Source organism: Mytilus trossulus, chromosome 4 (assembly GCF_036588685.1).
Source record: "Mytilus trossulus isolate FHL-02 chromosome 4, PNRI_Mtr1.1.1.hap1, whole genome shotgun sequence".
NCBI classification, from domain to species: domain Eukaryota; kingdom Metazoa; phylum Mollusca; class Bivalvia; order Mytilida; family Mytilidae; genus Mytilus; species Mytilus trossulus.
Window position 1 is genome coordinate 70,158,975 of NC_086376.1, and position 18,947 is coordinate 70,177,921.

Sequence of the window (18,947 nt, forward strand, 5' to 3'; positions counted from 1 at the left end):
TCAACGTAAGAGTATCTACGTGTGGTTCTTAATAAATTATTTAGCGTTCCTGAAATCCAAAAAAGCGCTTCAGACGCATGAAATTTATAACGAGTTGTTTTCATTTTTTACATACGAGACTATATTCAAAATGTGTTGTATGGAGATGTGCTATAACGAGACAGGCTTTTTTCCAGAAACTTAATATTGTGGACTTAAACATGTATGGTTCACCGAGCAGGCTTGTGCATTTTGCAAAATCAATATCGTATGTTTAATAGTTCCAATTCCAAGGTATCAAGTTTTAACTGGTAATCACAAAAATTAAATAACGAACTGACTAAAGAACAGACGCACTGACGGGATACGAACGGGTCAAACATTATGAACAGATTCATAAATGGTAGCTTTACAGTCAAGTTTTTAAAGTAGTTTTTCTTATGAGCAACTATTGACAATTATTTAGTTGCTTATCCACGTTCTTGTCTTCTTCCATAATCTTTAAGAACAGTATATATTGGCGGGACCAAACATTTTGAAATATAATTAAAACAGATTTTAAAAATATATATATATTTATAACAATACTTTATCAATTGTATTAATAGCATTCCAATGTTAAAGTATAGTTCATAATTTAAAAACAATGTATATTTACAACAAGAATAAGAAACGAAGTAATCGGTATTAGCAAACATGTTACACATTTAAAATATAACTGTACCATTTTTTGTTCGTGATAGGTTTCAACATGTCCTTTCCTAAACTTGATGACTGTGAATGAATATTGTTTGAAAACACACTGTTCAATATTTGCGAGGCAGCATCAGCCCCATTTAGTATACTGTTACTAGCAATTGTACTTTCCGGTATAAATGAATTAAACAGTTTTTTATGATTAAACCAAACATTACCAGCCACGTCTTTACCAGACCTTGTCATTTGATTTTCAGTTACATGCCCTGAAATACTAGGATCGCCTCTAGATTGAAAAGAATGTACATTATTTGTATTTTGATTCGTGTTGCTGTTCCAGTTATATGGTGCCGTGGTACCACTCTCTTTTGGTAAAACGTTTCCTGTCAGTTTGACGGGACGATTAGAACTAAATTGCAAAGACACTTTTGGAATCAAGTGATGCTCTGAAGATTGTTTAGTAATTCTTGTTCTTTGTGTAGGCAAGTTATTAATCATATTGTTTAAATTTGATGATTGGTGCATACTTGATAAATATTGTTGCTGGTTTCGCGAAAACTGATTACGATTTGGTGAAATCTGATTTTGAAATGATAAATTCTGATCGGCATTTGGTGAAGATTGATGGAGATTTTTCGATAATTGTTGCTGATTTTGTGGTATTTGAGACTGAATGGGCGATGTTTGCTGCAGGTTTTGTGAAATTTGATTAACCTGCGGGAGCCGATTAGACGCTGGAACCTGTGCGGCTGGCCACTTCGAATTCCAACTAGGAACTAAATTGTGATAACTGTTATGAAATTGTTTTGATGATGTTCGCTGTGTAGTCCGAGGGTTACCATGTTCATTTAGATATGACGGCGATGGCGTACTCCAATTTTCCAGCATTCTCTGAAGATGGTTATAGGCAACAAACTCTGAGTTACTTGAAATATTTGGGTTTGTTAGAGACACAGAGTTGGAAGCCATTCCCGTCGTACCATTTTCTATAGGCTTGTGTACAGCATTTGTATGAGTTCCTGGGTTGAGAAATTGTAGATCAATCGTATTAATGGGTTTTACGCTATGCGTTTCTGCTTTCATCTGACTTCCTATGCCGTTTTGAAACATACCAGATGGTTGTGGACCAACGTTGAATATCCGGTCATTTCGCAAGAACATTCCGTTCCGATTACGTTTTGCTGGAAAGTTAGGAGTGATATCATTATATTTATTGTCGGCAACCCATTTGTTTTGAATATTTCTTCCGCTTAAATGCGTGGCACCATGTGATGTCCTACCAGCTTGTGCTGAAAACATTTTATTTTTAAAATCAGTCAACTTTTGATTACTTAAAGACTGGTCGTATATTGGAAACATAGTACCACCAACACTGTTTTGCACTGTATTTTGCTTCACGTTTGATAACGTTGAACCATGAATACCATTCTGTATGGGTTGGCTATTTACGGTGTTAGAATTAGGGTGATGATCTGATCCTTTTATATGATCAAATTTATTTCTAAAATAATTATTTACATGGTCAAGCATGAGAGCGTTCCCTAGTAAATGGCGATCGGATTGATTTTCTGGTAGACCAACATGTAGAGTGTTTCTCGACTTATCCTTCATATGTTGTATTATAGCTTGATTCAGATCAGGTAATGGATTTTCAGCAAATACCTGATTTCTAAAATTTGATGGCATTCTGTTGCTTTCTAGCACATTTTGTGGTATATTATGATTATTCTTATTTTCTACTCCAAAAGGCATCTCCAGTTTTCTAAGGTTCGGTGCCGTGGTTATTCTTTGCATGTTCCAGGAAGATTGTGACTTATGGACAGATGAGAGATCCGAACGATTGGAAGATTGTCCTGACTTTAGAACATCTGTCTGACCTTGAGGAGAATTGTTTTTAGCTTCATATGGATTCCCATTTATGCTATTTGTATTTGGTTGATGAATATTAAGTTCATTTTGCATGAATCCATTCATATTTTCTTGATTGTGGTTCAATGGTTCATTAAACGCCCCTGGTAATAATTTGCCATGCGGCATCTTATTTTGCTTTGCTAATAGCATATCACTCATCTTTAATAAAGCTTGCAGATTTTTTGTAAGCATTTGCTTCTGCGAATTCATATTAGTATGTTTACTATTGTCAATGACATTGCTTTGTACTGTATTCATTTGATTTGTTGGTGCAAAAGAATTTCCATTTACACCGCTTGTTTGGATTCCAATAGGTGGTTGTTTTTTATTAACATCAGCTGGAATATCGGCTGAAGCAACGTTGTTTTTATTTTTGACTTTTTCTGTAATTTCAGAAACATTTATTCGGTGTAACGTTTCGCCTGGGTTCAGAAATTCGACATCAATGAAGTTGTTAAATGCAGGTTTCAAATTACTTTGACGAATTTCTTTCAAAATTAGGTTATTCGATCTATTAGCTATATTTTGTGGTTTCAAATTTCTCTTCTCATTAGGCAACTTGGATAAGACAGCTTCTTTGTTAGAAATTAAATTTTGATCGATAATAGAATTTACTGTCGGCTTTCCATCCGTACCTAATGTCGTTGGTTTGGGAGATTTCATGATTTCTTGGTTCGTTTTGTAAATACCAGGTTCCGCACCAGTTGAGATTTCAGTTACAATATGCCTTTCATCTGCCTTATTTTCAGTTCCAGAAGGCGTTTGTTCCAATATATGTTTCTCCTTTTGTCTATCTAAAAGATTAACTTCATTTTGCTGTTTTATTAATTCAATATTTTTTGTCCTTGTAGCAGCAATGTGACCGTTGATCTGCTGCAACATTCGTACAAGGTGTTTCCGTATTGCAAGTATTTTAGCTTCATCTAAATGTGTCATAAACCTAGAGCGAGGTGCCAATGAAGATTCCGTTAAAGGATTTGCTAGTTGACTCTTTCCGGTCAATTGGGTGGTAGGTCGAGAATTAACATCTTTCTTCCTATCATTCATGTTATTTTTCGATGATTTATTATTTTTGGTCATTTGATTATTTGGTGAAACGCCAATGTTCTTGTTTTTCGGAGAAGAACTAGGCTTATTAACACCATTCTTTGAATTTGATGGAATCTGTGCATATTTTGATTGGTTTATTCCTGGTATCGTTATAGATATCAATCCTGGGTTATTTTTTGTCTTTATTGTCTGTTTTATGGTGTTTCTTTGAGATGGCTTTTTGCGATTTGACGAAGTAGAAGATCTTGTGATGGACTTGTCCTGATTTGCTTCTGTTTTTGTTTGATTTTCTGTTTTCCTTTTCTTTTGAACAAGATTACCGATGTCGCTCCCTTTCGATATCGTTCCTTGTTTTGTTTTTTTAATCAAAGATCGGTTTAAATTTGTTGATTTTGATTCAGATTTAGTTTTCTTTGCCTTCCCGTTTCTTTTTGCTGCTGACTTCATATCATTTTTGGGGATATTATTTTTTGCTTTTATTTCTGAATTTGATGAATTGGTACTAAGCTTCGTTGTAGGCTTTGATGATGAAATACTTTTAGTTGTGTTAATTGTTTCTGTTGCTTGTTCTGAATCATTTCCATGATGTACAACTTCAACTACTTCATAAACAAAAACTTCTTCTTTTCCACTAGGTGACACTATTTTGTTGTACCGTGGTTTTGTCGATTTCTTGTCATTTCCTAAAGAAAAAAGAAAGTTCTTTATACTATTGAAGTTTCCTTTAGTGACTTTGGTCTTTTTATTCTTTTTATAAGATTTTTGCTTTCGTTTCTTAAATACACTTTTTTTGTTATCAGTTGTCTTATTTTGTTGAGCCTTTGGTTCTGTAAAATGTAATTGCTTAGTACTGGAGCCTTCTGAATTTGTAAGCATTTTCTTCAAAAGTTCTTTTTTAATATTCTCCATTCGTGTTAAAAACTCTTGTTTGTCCATTAAATTATTTGTAAAACTAGCATTTTTATAATTATGCAAAGCACTTTTAATTGTTTTTGTTACCCATTCGTTCAAAGAGCTAATGTTTTTCTTGTTTTCTTCTAAAGTTGACATGTTATCTTCATTTATAGTGTTCTGCTCTGCTCTCATATACTCGTAATTTTTGTTATTAGAAATAGAATTGTTTGACACCATGGACTTTTCTAAATTGTTAACCTTACTATTTTGTGCGCCGGCTTGTTGCATTATGCCTAACTCTTTTCCAACGTTGATGCCAGTAGTATTTTTATTAGACAGTTTACCATTATCTTTTATGTTTATATTTTCATTCAATGTGGTTTCTGAATTAAAGCTACCCCTCAACACGTTTTGGTTGCTTCCCTCTTGAAAAGTTCTGCTAGGAGTTGTATTACCATTGTAACTTTCATGCATTTGGTTTTGTAATTGTTTTCCAAAACTTTCTATCTGGTTTCTGCTATATGCTTCTAATTGTGTATTTTGCTTCGAATTTCTTCCATTCAAATTGTCAGTTCGAATTCCATTCATATCAACTGAATTTCCAATAAATGGTGTTTCATCAATAAATTGTTTTCCACCTGCTGTCTCGAAGACTTTCCAATTATTAGGTCTGGTAATGTGTTGTGTCGTAGCAACCATTTCATTTCTATGTACATCTGACGTCATGCGGTTATAGTCCTTTTTGTTCTCATTTCCAGTATAAATGGTTCGTATGACATCGTCATTCTTCGTCCTCAATCTGGTGTTTTCGTCGCGAAATTGTATATTCTTATTACCTCTAGGTGATAATTTTTCTTTATTCGCATTTTTGTAATCGTTCCATTTCTCGTCGACTGTAGGTTTGAAACTGTTTTGGTAAATAGAAGGATCCTCCATTTTGATAACCTGTTGTGTTCCCGTTCCATAATTTTGTATTTCACTTTTCATTTGGTTGACATGTCTCAAATTAGTAATATTATTTATGGTCTCTTTGATGATTTTGTCTATCACATTGTTTAACATGTTTTCCATTGTGTTTTTGTTTTTGTAGTCTGCAGCTCCTATTGGTAAATAGTTTGAATAATCAGATTGAGTGTTGTGACTATTTGCTGCACTTTTAGAACTTGGTGTTTCGTTTGGCGATACAGTTGTAATTTGGGTTGTTTTGTCCAATTTGTAGTACATATCAAATGTTTCATCCGAGTCCGTAGAAAGTAGCTGTCTTCCCAGTACTCTTGATTCGCCAAGTTGAACATTTCCAAAGAAAACCAGTAGAATGCAGATCACCAGTGAGGCAAAGGATTTTGTTATTTGTCCTGCAATAAAGAGTTATATGCATTAAATACATTATGTTTTAATGGATAATGTTAGTGTGTATAGGATGTTAATATAAATTAAGGAATGATATTTGAAATTTGGAACTTTTATCTAATAAAAGAGCATCTTAATAATTATGGTTTTTAGATTCTGAAAAGATAGAAAAATGTTACTAAGTATAAGAAACGTATGTTTACGTAACGTTCGTATAAGATTGTGGTTTTAACATATCGTCTTGTCTTCAACATACTTTACAAGAAATAAGTAAAATTCGCTAATTCAATAGTTCACAAACCCTTTGTTGGTGCAATTGTTCTCTAATCGTAGTTAAGAAGAAAAAAAAGCATGCAAAATGGAAAGAAAAAAAACTGTCAGGAATAACGTCAGTTGTTATCCATTCGTTTGATGTGTTTTAGCTTTTGATTTTCTCAATTGTTTATAGACAAGAACAAAACAAAAGATAGTGAGGCAAGAAGAAAACCCTGATGTTAGTCAACGTTTCCACTTCAATGCATAATCTTAAGCCACCCAAGTAAAAATACTAAAAAAGAAGCTTTCAATTCATAAATAAATATTGGAAGTATTTCGTTGTATTGTGTTGCGAGTCAAATTTATCAATTAAGGTAAGTTCAATCTTATAAATATATACATATGTATGGCATTGGTGTTAAGTTTATGAGAGTCGAAGAAATCAATTAATAATTTACCAGATTGTTCGTGGAAAGGTTATTTGTAAAACAAAAATACAAGCATCGGTTAATTTCGCTGAATACTAGTTTAATCTATAAAATTTGATAAGTTCAAGAATGAATGGAAAACAAGCAAAAAGATCAAAGTACAACATGTATGAAGTACTACTTATTCAATTAAGTCGGTCTATCGTACTTTAGTGGTCTACTTTATTGTTGTTTTGTTAGTCAATATTAGACAAGAATATATGTCATAGGTTGATAAAATGATGAATTCGTGATATATCAAAACATGTTTTCAATATTTGTAAAAATCAATCTATTAATCATACTATTTTTATTTTTGTATCCAATAATCTGTGAGGGGGTTTATTTTTGGTTTGTTTCAGCGTTAAATTAATTAGTTCATTATGATAAATAAAGTATGAAATTGTTTTAGGATGAATAAATTAACCCACAAACGGACAAAATTAAACGCAGAAACTAGTCATTGGTTTAAATATACATGTTCTTAATCAAATGTCATGCCCTTTTCAGTCAAAATAGTAATAAATAATAAACCGCTGAGTTTTCATCTAAACACACACAGAGATAAATATATTTATCAATCAAATTTCTAAATCAAATATGTTTATGTCAGAGTATTAGTCAACATGTAAAAAAATGATTCTTTTAATTTGATTTCCATTAGACCCGCCCTGTGGAGGATAGTTCAAGTAACTAGGTCCTTCATGTTTTGAAACTTTGTTTTTATATCTTGACAAAACACGTTAAGGAAAAGGGGGATTAATAATTATAGAACACTTACAATGGTAAAACTATATATACAGCATTTAGGTCCATTATTTCTACGAATAATATGTAACTGTATTTTTCTACATCAAATGAGAAATGAAAGGCAAAGTTTAAACCATTGTATAAGATTTCAGTAAATAAGATCGAACATTGTGAATGATAGATCACTTGGTTGTGGCATTTTTTTGTAATTTAAAAATTATGCGCAGATGGCCAACCGTTGGTAGTGTCTTATTCCTGATGTGATCTTTTAAGTAAGTGTTGATTCGTATGGTGGTTATGCACGCATATATATATATATATATATATATATACAGAAGAAGACTGCTACCCTGACGAAGCACCTGATCTCGCTCTTTTTTATTGCTTTATTGATTTCAACAAATTTTGTATTTACTTTTTTTTTCATAGACGTTGGTACTTAATACAGATCTGTTGAAAAGCGAATCTAGAATCAAAATTATGGAAATGATATGAATACATAAGGACAGGTCATGTTCGTATGCTTTTACTCAGAAGGAGGTATTTCGCCTTTCGTCAGTTGTCATATCAATATCGATAACCACAAAATTATGGGAAATAGATGATACATCATAAAAATTATGCACTTTATAAGCCCTAAATTACATTAAATACCTGTTTTAAAAAATCTATAAATCTCACTGTCTTTGTTAAAATATTCATTTATGTCATTTATCAATCTATTAACGAGAACACATATAATTATTTAAATATTCAGTCGAAATTTTCATCGCACTGATTGATCGTTTGTATTTCTTTCTATCTGTTATTAAAACAATGTAAGATATTGACGTAGATTAGATGCACAACTTGAGCGTTTCGTAAGATAAATTCTACCCTTCGTGTCTATTTGAAGAAAGAAAATTTAACGCCAGTCTTTTATAGATGAGGGGAACTTTTTTTCTTGTTTAACATATGTCAGTTATGTTGTAATTTCCTATCGTAAATTGTATATTTGGACACTTTGATTTTTAAGATGAATGAGAAGATAAAAGATTGATATATCCGGATAATTAATATTTGATTCCTACAGAATTGCCAAATTTGAATTTGAACGTGTCATTTGTCCTGGTATCTATGATGAGTTTATTTGCATACCTACAATGATAAATCATCACGTCTTAACTTAAATTGTTACGGTGTAACAACACGTAGCCAATCAAGTCTCAATATAAACAATAAATATGAATATGTGTGTCAATAAGGCATCTTCCCATCCAAGTCACAATGTATAAAACGTTAACAACTACAGTGTAGGTCAAAGTACGACCTTCAACAAAACAGCCAGCGATGAAGGGACCCAAAATGACTATAGTTTAAAAGATTTAAACCGGATTGTTTTAATCAACGGTCTAATCTATGTAAAAATGATAAACGAGGAACATCTCGATGATAAACCCTACCAACAAACGAGAACCGTTGAACAACAGGCTTTCTTACTTCGGACAGGTGCATGAAATGCATAAGATTAAAATTTTTAAAAGGCGCCAACCTTTACCCTGTCTTAAGACAATAGTATAACATCACAATATAAAAAGGACACACTATACATTCTTTCTTTGCAACACCGACTGTTCAACTGCGAAAATACAGAGATGTGGTATTATAACAAACTAGACAACTGTCCACCGTGCAGAAAACAATGCCAGCAAAGGTGATGATATGAAGAACTATAAGTAACCATATGACAGACCTTTAAACTCCATATTGGTTTTAGCCTTCTTATATATATTTTATTATATAAGTGTTTGACATCGATCTATAATGATAATTCACACGCGGAACAAACTTGTATGAGAAATAAACATGTCTTTCATTTATGCATTAAGCGTATCGTACAATTTTCAAAATACAGTTGCCTTTTTTTCAGAATCTAAAATGATTCTATCCATTTGTACCAAGGCTGACTAAATGTATCGAGATTTTTGCGGTAAATCTGGTGATGCCGAAGTCAGGTGTCATGGATATTATTTTGAACTGACATATATTACTACCATGAATATGTCACTGGTAGAATAAGGAAACGAAGTCATGGTAATCGGCACAACTATAATAAATCTTTCATATATATTACATAATTTTGAATTATTCATGTCGCATAATATCTTTAACCTGTGCGCCTTGCTCAATCAATCTGTATAGGTATGCATTTTCTCATTGAAGAATTGATATAAACAAAATCAATGTCTTAATTATGTAACAAGAAGGGTTTGGAAAATATATGGTTATTCATTGCATGCATATTGGTGATACTTGTCCCACGTAGATTTATATTTATTTCAATAGCTTGCAACCACAAAATATATTATACGAGGGATGGTGTTCAGATGTTCTCTTATTATTCGTGTAAACCCGGTTTATAGTTAAGGTTGAAACCCTATTTTAAACATATGTGCAATCATCGATGACATCTTTGTTTTGAAACACTGGTGCTATATCAAAGAATAGTGTACGCTAATTTTTCGTTATGGAAATATGATTGCCAATAACTTAAAATTATCCACCATAGGCAATGGGCAATGGTTTTGTAATGTTTATTGGTTTTTATGGTTACAAATCAGGATAATCTTGTTGTATCAATGCATGTTTCACTCTGAAGGAAGCGTTGTGTTTTTTAATACGTTTGATGGGAAAGTTAGTGGTTGAGTCCAAGGGTATGGGGGAATTTGATAGGGATTATTGTGTTCAGTATCGGGAATATTTAGAGAACACCCCTAATAGTAAATAATGTATTCGACCACGGGTATATAATAGAATGAGAACGCATTTGAGGCTGTCAGTTGGCTGTCGATGAGCCGTCATAAGACAAAAGAGCGTACATCGGTGATATTAAAAGCTAGAAGAGCTTGAATATTTAGGGTACAAAGTAAACATACAAGTTGGTCGGATTGACAAGGCCGACTGTCCCACTCTGCCCGCACTGTCTGGTAGTGACAGACTGTCCAATTTGGAGTACAGACTGTACCAGCACACACTGTCTGATAAATACAGACTGTACCAGCCATATTTTCTTTTAGAGACAAAGAGTATATTGTAGTTCATTGTGCATAATATAGATAGTTGTAGTTTTTAGTATTACCGTATTGTTTGTGGACAACTTGGATCCAAGTATTGACTGGAACGGACGTTTGAGATATAAACGCCTGGTTACACGTTACAGTTTAAACAACTACAGGTCATAGTTCAGTCTTTAGCAAATTTAGCAAAACGCATATCGTGTAGTTAATTATATGTAAGTCCTTTTAATCACCAAATGTAAATAAAATTGAGAATGGAAATGGGGAATGTGTCAAAGAGACAACAACCCGACCAAATAAAAAAACAACAGCAGAAGGTCACCAACAGGTCTTGCAAAACACTGCAAGAGAAAACTAGTAGTCTGATAAAAAGCTTGTATATAAAATTAAACAACAAAAAGGGACAGACGTCAACCAGTTTCATTCTTTGGCTACATGCTCTACCTTAGGACAGACAAAACAAAACCAATGATGTGGCATGATCAAAAATATATGTGTGAACGTTAACCCCCAACCCACCACCACCCTTAATCTGGAATATTAGTGTTATATTACCACATAAGACGCAATTCCAAAATTCAGTTGTAAACAGCATGACTCTACAGATCAACAATAAGCATAGACTTGGCCAACATTAAGACAAAACACCAAAATTACTGATTTAACAGCATGCACAGTTGCAGTAGGCCAGTTACAGCTAATTTCCGAATGCTTGTAAAGTAAAGTTTGGATGGCTTGCTTGCTTTGTTTGTATAAAGGTTTACCAAAGCTTTGTAATTAAGATTGACATCTTGAAACAATATATATAGGCATAGTAAAGCCTGTATATATATAAGTTTTAAATTTGATTTGAAGTACAATATACAAACAAAGCAAGCAAGCAAGCTAACGAAAGTCTTGCTCTACATGCATTTGGAAATTAGCTTTAAACAAAAAAACAAGAATAAAAAGATGGGGTATAAACATCCAGAACAGCATAGGTTACTGATACATACATGTTTATTGTGGATAGCTGTCTCATTGGCAATCATATCACATCTCTCTATTTTTACATAATCTGACGGACATCAACATTGCATAATATTTCGAAGATGCTTTCAAGAACAGGAACTAGAGTACATGGCATTGAAATTATCAACAAACTCAGGTGTACAAACATGAATGTAACTTAATAGACGATATCGTTGTATATTGTAAGAAGTTCGTATCAAACTAACGGTTAAGAAGTAAACTTAACATTGAAAATTGGTTATCAATTGATGGTCACTGGACCTTCGGGGACAGAGAGTCGAAAAAGTATATCATGCAACATTATAGAAAAGATCATTGATCTATCACAAGAAGTTCCTATCAAACTAATATAAGCAGAAAACTAAAAATTGAAAGTTGCTTTGTTAATTAACCTAAAAATAGTACCAGTTTAAAATATAATTATCTATCAGTAGTAGTTCTTAACACTCACTTAAGTAGATAATCAAAGATACAAGTAAAGACCTCAGGGTACTCACTCTTACTGCAAACTAGTATAAATCAAATTTCAACTAATTAATAATCCATGTTTCCCCAGTTTAAAATATCAATGATATATCCGCACACATCCAATTGATTTAGCATCAAGACGTAATGACCAGTCAGAGTAAAGCATAACCGGTTTATGCCATAACTTATAAGTAGAAATAACATATAGGACCATAATTTGTCATAACTTTAAAGAAATCGTTATGTTTTAAAAACAACACCAGCATTTCTACCAATAAAGACATTTTTTTTAAGATCCTAACGCAATGTTAACTAAAAAACCTATGATCAATCCAATACGTTTACATGGATCGAATCTAAATTTGAATGTTCGATTAAGAAAGATGGAGATATGAGGGTCTGAATCAGGTGTCATTCTATTCTGTATTGTAAGTTTTGTTGTTATTTTCCTCCGTTCTTTATATTTTTGGACCATTTTTTGTTTTATGCTTTGGCTCATTATCATCCATCTTTATAAGTAAGTCTTTATTCTTTTTTTAAAGCATGATTTAAGTTTGGAAAATCTTAGGCTCTCCCCTTATAGATACTGCCTACTGCAACCATCATAATGTCACTAACCTTACAGCATACAAATTATGTTCACGTTTACATGTACAGCTATGGTGGCAAGGAATTTAAGGAACCTCTTTTTCTGTCTGTACATAACAGTCCCTGACTCGGATTTTTATTTTGAGATTAAAAAAAAATGTTTTCAGAAATAGTAAAAACTATATTTTAAATTGCATCTCATTCAGATCAGTTTACCAAAGGCATTTATTTCATTCGCAATTAAATTGCATAGCAGGATTACAATTTAAGATATATAAAATATAATAAAGCTTAGCTTACCCATTTCCACACAATGTACTGACAATTCTACGATGTTTTCATCTGCTGTACTAATGGAAAAGTCACACCGATCCTCCTCGATGACAAGATCATCAGTCAAATGTCACTTCAATCAACTATTGAAAACATTTAAATATTTTACAAATTAAATTTTCAAATCAAGTCAATAATTAAGTATTTTGTCGTAAATATATCAAATTGATCAAATTTACGTTTAGTTTAGCAGAGGTGAATAGTAAGTAAGAGAATAAACTTTTGACATACTTTAAACTAGGAGATAACTTGAAATGTTGATTGGTTGTAACATATTTTATTCAATAGGAATATACTTAAGGTATTTTGGAATCCTAACACAATTAATAAACGAGCTAGTTAGTAAATCATGTGTATATACTTACATGTATAATTATATAAGAATCTTTGATTGACTTTTGAATATATCCATAAGTCCATATAAAACGTACGTTGTCTACTTACGCACATTTGATAATTGTTGACAGGTAATATTTGAATAGTAGCTTATAATATAAAAAAAAAAGTCTACGTCTAAAATTGATCAGTCAATGAATGAGTGGAGACATCAATGATCAAACGTTACATCGAATCTTGCGAAGTTTACATTTTTTATTTCTCTTTTTTTTTTAAACAAAGAGTTGTAGTCCCACAGACGATGTTCTATTCTAACTTGTATATTTGTACATAAACGGAGCATTTGTATGTAAAAAAAAACTTGAAAAAATGCTGCACTAAATACAATGTGCTTGTCAAGGTAGACTATAATCCAATGTTTACTATTTTTGTAATATGTTAGGTTGTTTTTCATGCAATTAATTAATAACACCAAAAATGTAGATATTCCGTTTAGATCATTTTATAAAACTGTTAGAACCTTTAAAAATGAAGAACTAAAATACCAAACTCTAAGCAAAATTGAATTGGAAAGTCCTTTATCTAATGGCAAAATCAAAAAAACTAAAACATATCAAACAAATGGAAAACGACTGTCTTATTCCTGACTTGGTACAGACATTTTTGTATGTAGAAAGTGGTTGGTTAAACCTGGTTTTGTAGCATATTTACAAAAATGTGTGAACAAAAAAACCAGATATAAGAGGTAAATATGTCAAAAATAGGGTTACAGAATGCGACATTGTGTTTTAATCTTAATCACAACAAAACAAACAAATATGCCAACAAAGGAGAACAAAAACAGAATGCGACATTGTGTTTTAATCTTAATCACAACAAAACAAACAAATATGCCAACAAAGGAGAACAAAATGGCGTAAAGTAAAAGCGCATAAGTAAAAGTGATGGTCAAAAATTCAAAAGTTGACCAAAGCACAATAACACTATGACAGGATGTATAAATACGAACATGCCAAAGGGATATTACTAAAAAGGGAATGTTTATCAACAAAGCTTTTCGATGCACATTTTTTTTAGAAAAGGGACGATACATACTTTGACATAACCCGAATCATCAACTTTCTGCTCAGATTCTGAACACGTTTTATAAAGCCTAAGTAACAGCCGCACAGAACCTCTTAAATGAGTTTGGAGACGTGGTTTTCAATTCGTATTTTCGGGCATTGATGCAGGCACGTACGTGGGACAGGGTGCAGGCTGAAGTAGTGATGTCATCAAATTGAGACGTACTAGATTCAGCCGAAAGAAAATCGATTAATATTCAATAAGTTAATGATCTGCAAGGGGTGTCGAAAGGAACGAAGCATGGAATTGACTGCTACTGATGGTGGCATTCATACATTTTCTCACTAATCCTTATGGTTTTATTCGGAATAAATGCAGAGATGATTGGCGCACTCGAAATACAAGTTCGCTGTACAGATGTAAAAATATTACAAGACGGAAATGCATGTTAAACAAATCTTATGTTGTTTTCAACTTGATCCCAAATGGACAATCGCAAGAAGGTTTTTTTTATATGTTAAGATTATTCATAATATTTGACCTTTTTCTATTAATAGGGTTAATCATTATACCATGATAGATGCTGAATTAAATCAGTAGAAGTAATTTGTTATCCAAATGAGTTTTATAAAAATTCTATGACTTCCTTGTATAACTATTTTAAGATATTGAAAGTCAATTCATCTAAAGAAATCTTATATTGGAACCGCCTCGGTGGTCTGATGACTCTCTTATGATAGCTTGTTCGCCTCGACTTCAGGAGGTCGTGGGTTCAAACCCTAAAACTAAAATTTGTGTTTGCTACTTCTGTGCTTAGGTCTAAGAAGAAAGGCATTAAGAAATAAGGACATAGTCTGATCGGTTCGAAGTCAAAATAATGTGTCCGGGTAAGGTGACAGTGAACTGCTAACATATGCACTTTCATGGATCTAAAATTTGTCGATACCACTATCTTGGCATTGAATAAGGTCATGATTTCTCTGAACGTCTTTACACTATTGACATTGGGATGTGTACTGATTGATAATTTAGCTTTGAATTAGCTGGTAGTAATTGGCAGTCTGAGAGTACCATCAGATCTGTGCCTGTCTTTTTGTTGTTGGGATGTACAAGTACCACATCCACTCCGAGTTTTTGTTAGATGTATTTATATGTGTATTCATCTGATGAGTTCAGCCTTTTCAACGGACTTATAATTGACTGTGGGATGGGTTCTGCTCATGGTTGAAGGCTGTATAGTGACCTATAGTTGTTAATTCCTGTGTCATTTTTGTGTCTTGTTAAGACTTGTCTCATAGGCAAGCTTTTTTTTATTGATTTCTATAGCACGTTAAAAGCTAGACTCGGCATGTCAGTAACAAAGCAGAATTAATATTCATATATCATTAATATATTCTTGTCCTGAATATGCATATTGATTTGCCACTGAATTTAAGGAAACATCCATGATCATCTTGTATGTGCCAAATGACATTTAAAAAAATTTACCCTATTCCTCCCTTAACATTCCCGACTCCATTATCGACCTTCTAATTACGTTTATTACAAATTCTTACTAGTATATATCCCATAAATTCTTGAATACTGTATATTTTGAGAAATGTACTGTTTAAGTTGGGACTACTCAAATAATGTTACACCTAAAAGTCACAAAGGGGAAACGGAACCTTTTTAAAAAACATGAGTCTTGATACAAGCTGTCAATCAATGTACATGAAATTTTCGAGGCTTATGTTAAGGTATATGAACTATTGATCTGCTGGGGTTAGTCTTTGGACTAGCTTTCAGCATCTACCATGTGTCCTGATTTTTATAGTTTCGTGATTTGTATCGATCTGATGATTCAAGTTGTTAAAGTTTTTTCTTTATGTTGTGTTTTTTTACACTGCCACAGGTAAATGGCAGATGGAGAGCACATAACATGTGTAAACCCACCACAATCTGTATGCGCCTTTCTCAAACAAGCATACTTTAAGTGGTTGATATCTGCCTTTATGGACATTTAATTTTTTATTGTCTTTGTATTGATTTGCATTTGTCATCCATGGTCTTTAATAGCTGGATATATTATGTTTACAGTATGTGTTCTGTTCATTGTTGGAGACCCTCAGAAGACCTGTAGTTGTTGCCTTGTTTACATTGTTATCTTGTTTACATTGTTGCCTTGTTTACATTGTTATCTTGTTTACATTGTTATCTTGTTTACATTGTTGTCTTGTTTACATTGTCGTCTTGTTTACATTGTTGTCTTGTTTACATTGTTGTCTTGTTCACATTGTTATCTTGTTCTCATTGTTTTCTTGTTCACATTGTTGCCCTAACTTGATGGAAAGTTGTCTGAATGATAATCATACCACATCTCCAAATTGTATATGAAGTTGGCATCAATATGTATGTGAATGGATCAAAAACTGCAATTCAGTTAAAAGATTTTAATCAATTTTGACATGTATATTTATCCTAAAATGTATTAATATAACTTCCTTAACCTTTTCCCCAAACTCTGTGAGATGTATATTTTAAATATTCCAAATTTAATTAAATTCATGTCTCTAATTCAGTATAAAATAAAATTTTAAAAACAACTTATATAAATTTTGTAGTTTAGGCTTCAACATTAATAGTACACAACTCTGAATTACATTTTTATTTGATAAAAAATATATGTAAAAATGTTTATAATTAATGTAAGAATAATCTATAAACTCTTCAATTGTAATTACAATTCAGAATGACATATTGGACAATAAAAAAACTGCAAACAGATGTTGTATATAATTACTACCATGTATTGGTTATATACATGTATAACATGCTATCTTGACATTTGGAAATCAAAATGAGTTTATTTTGTAAAATTTTATTCAATATCAATTACTTATCATTTACATGTTGAATGTTGTAATATTTCATTAAAAAAAATATATTAGTCAATTTTTGCCTATTACACTCCCTTGGCATCACATTTTTTTTCTCTAAATAATCAATATGCATTTTTCTATGATGATCAGTCATGTCAGTGGTGGGCAAAATCTGAGTGTCTGGTTAGAAATGTACCGAATAATCAGAGGTGTGTGAAACCCAAGTGCCTCAAAAGAAGTACCTCAATAACAGATTACTGTTGGTGATTCTTTTGTGTGTTAACAGGATCAACATGATCAAAGATGATCAAGTGCATGGATAGGTCATTCTTCAAACAGTTACTATTGGTCATTCTTCAAACAGTTACTATTGGTCATTCTTTTATGCTGGTACATGATCAAATATTTAGGTACAGTGTAAAGACCAGAATGCCCCCCCCCCCCCCCAATTCTTTCAGACCAGAATACCCCTACAGTCTTGCATGTAAAATGTCCTCTTAAAGCTATATAATGTAGTACAGGTCATTAAACTTTAGATAATTTGTATTACAAAAAATGTATTATACAAGACATATAATCTTCCATTCGAAATATGTGTTAAAGTAATAAATCATCAACAGACATTGACATAATTATATAAATATTGATTTGATATAAACTGAATATATGAATATCATGTAATAATTGAACATGAAACTACAATTTCCTTTACTCATTTTTCCCTGGAGGGTGAATGCATGGTCTGGTTCCATGCATTAAGACCTCCATCCTAGTAAATTTTAAATTCCCTATGTCCATGATTAATTAAATAAGCTCAATGCTTTAAAATAAATTATAAACATAAAACTCCAACCTTTAATTTTTTTAATTTCCTATTAATCCTTTAAAAATTTTAATGTTCCCTCCTGGTGTAGTGGTGTAACACCACTAATTCAAGTTGGTCATGAAGCACTTACCATGCTTTAATACTACAAAATAGTACATGTACATATCTAAGACAAACTAGTTCCTATGCAATATGCAAAGCTGCATGGGTGTAACTTTAAAAAGATGTTCAATATTTTTGGTAATTTGGGAGTTAAATGCAATAGATGACTGGTGATAATTGTAGAATGCTTTTGGACTTAAAGTTTCAAATAATAAAAAAAAAATACATATAAAAATGGGTGGGTATACATTTTGCCTGTTTGTTAGTTCTGAAGTTCCAAATCAAAGGAACCAGTTCTCTCTTATATGCAATTAAAGCTAAGTTGATTTTTTCACTACAGGTACAATAAAGGTGTTGTTTGGCATGCAATAATTGTCCCTTTATTTGAACTTAAGACAAAAGACCTATGCCTGCTTGGAATTGAGGAATTGAACATAGAAAGCAATGCCTGAATGGGGCCATGAATTAGTGGTGAACTACCAAGTAATCTTTATAAGCTCCATTACTTTAAAATTTGAAATTCCCTGGTGTTCTTTAAATTTTACATATATATACATTAAAAATGAAACTCTTAAACTCAGCATGTATATTAATATGCCTTTACAATTCATGTTTCCAGCTAGGACTCCATCCTTTCAGTTTCAGTCATTCCCAAATCCCACAAAATATCCAAAGGATTAACAATGTGATTTCACATCACATATCTTTTAAGATATATAATTTATTAACTACATAAAAATGATCAGTGGTGATGTAGCTATTTAAAACCTTCCATTACTGAAATCCTTATGAATCAACTTTCAGCATTTTACTGGTCAAAAATGAAGTGGCAAGCATTTAAATAGCTATTAATTAACTGTCTATAATTCGTATAGTTAAATACTTTAAACTAAACTAGCTATCAATGACCTGTCCAGCATTTAACTATAGCTAGCTATCAATGGACTTT

The 18,947-nt window shown here is 32.2% G+C and overlaps 1 protein-coding gene across 1 annotated transcript; it reads right to left on the bottom strand.

Moving 5' to 3' along the window:
- Nucleotides 1-626: 626 nt before the first annotated feature.
- LOC134715851 (putative uncharacterized protein DDB_G0282133) lies at nucleotides 627-12,875 on the bottom strand. Its single transcript, XM_063578356.1, has 3 exons — nucleotides 12,776-12,875; nucleotides 4,794-5,885; nucleotides 627-4,319 (listed from the first exon to the last, which is right to left on the bottom strand). Exons 1-3 carry the CDS (start codon nucleotides 12,777-12,779, stop codon nucleotides 679-681), a joined length of 4,737 nt encoding a protein of 1,578 aa, XP_063434426.1. The 5' UTR covers nucleotides 12,780-12,875; the 3' UTR covers nucleotides 627-678.
- Between the last annotated feature and the right edge of the window lie 6,072 nt (nucleotides 12,876-18,947).

Excerpts from the sequence above, each read along its gene's own strand:
- LOC134715851 (XM_063578356.1), bottom strand. Across the intron at positions 4,320-4,793 it reads ACAAGCCGGCGCACAAAATA|GAAATGACAAGAAATCGACA; the intron begins GTAAGGTTAACA and ends TTTTTTCTTTAG.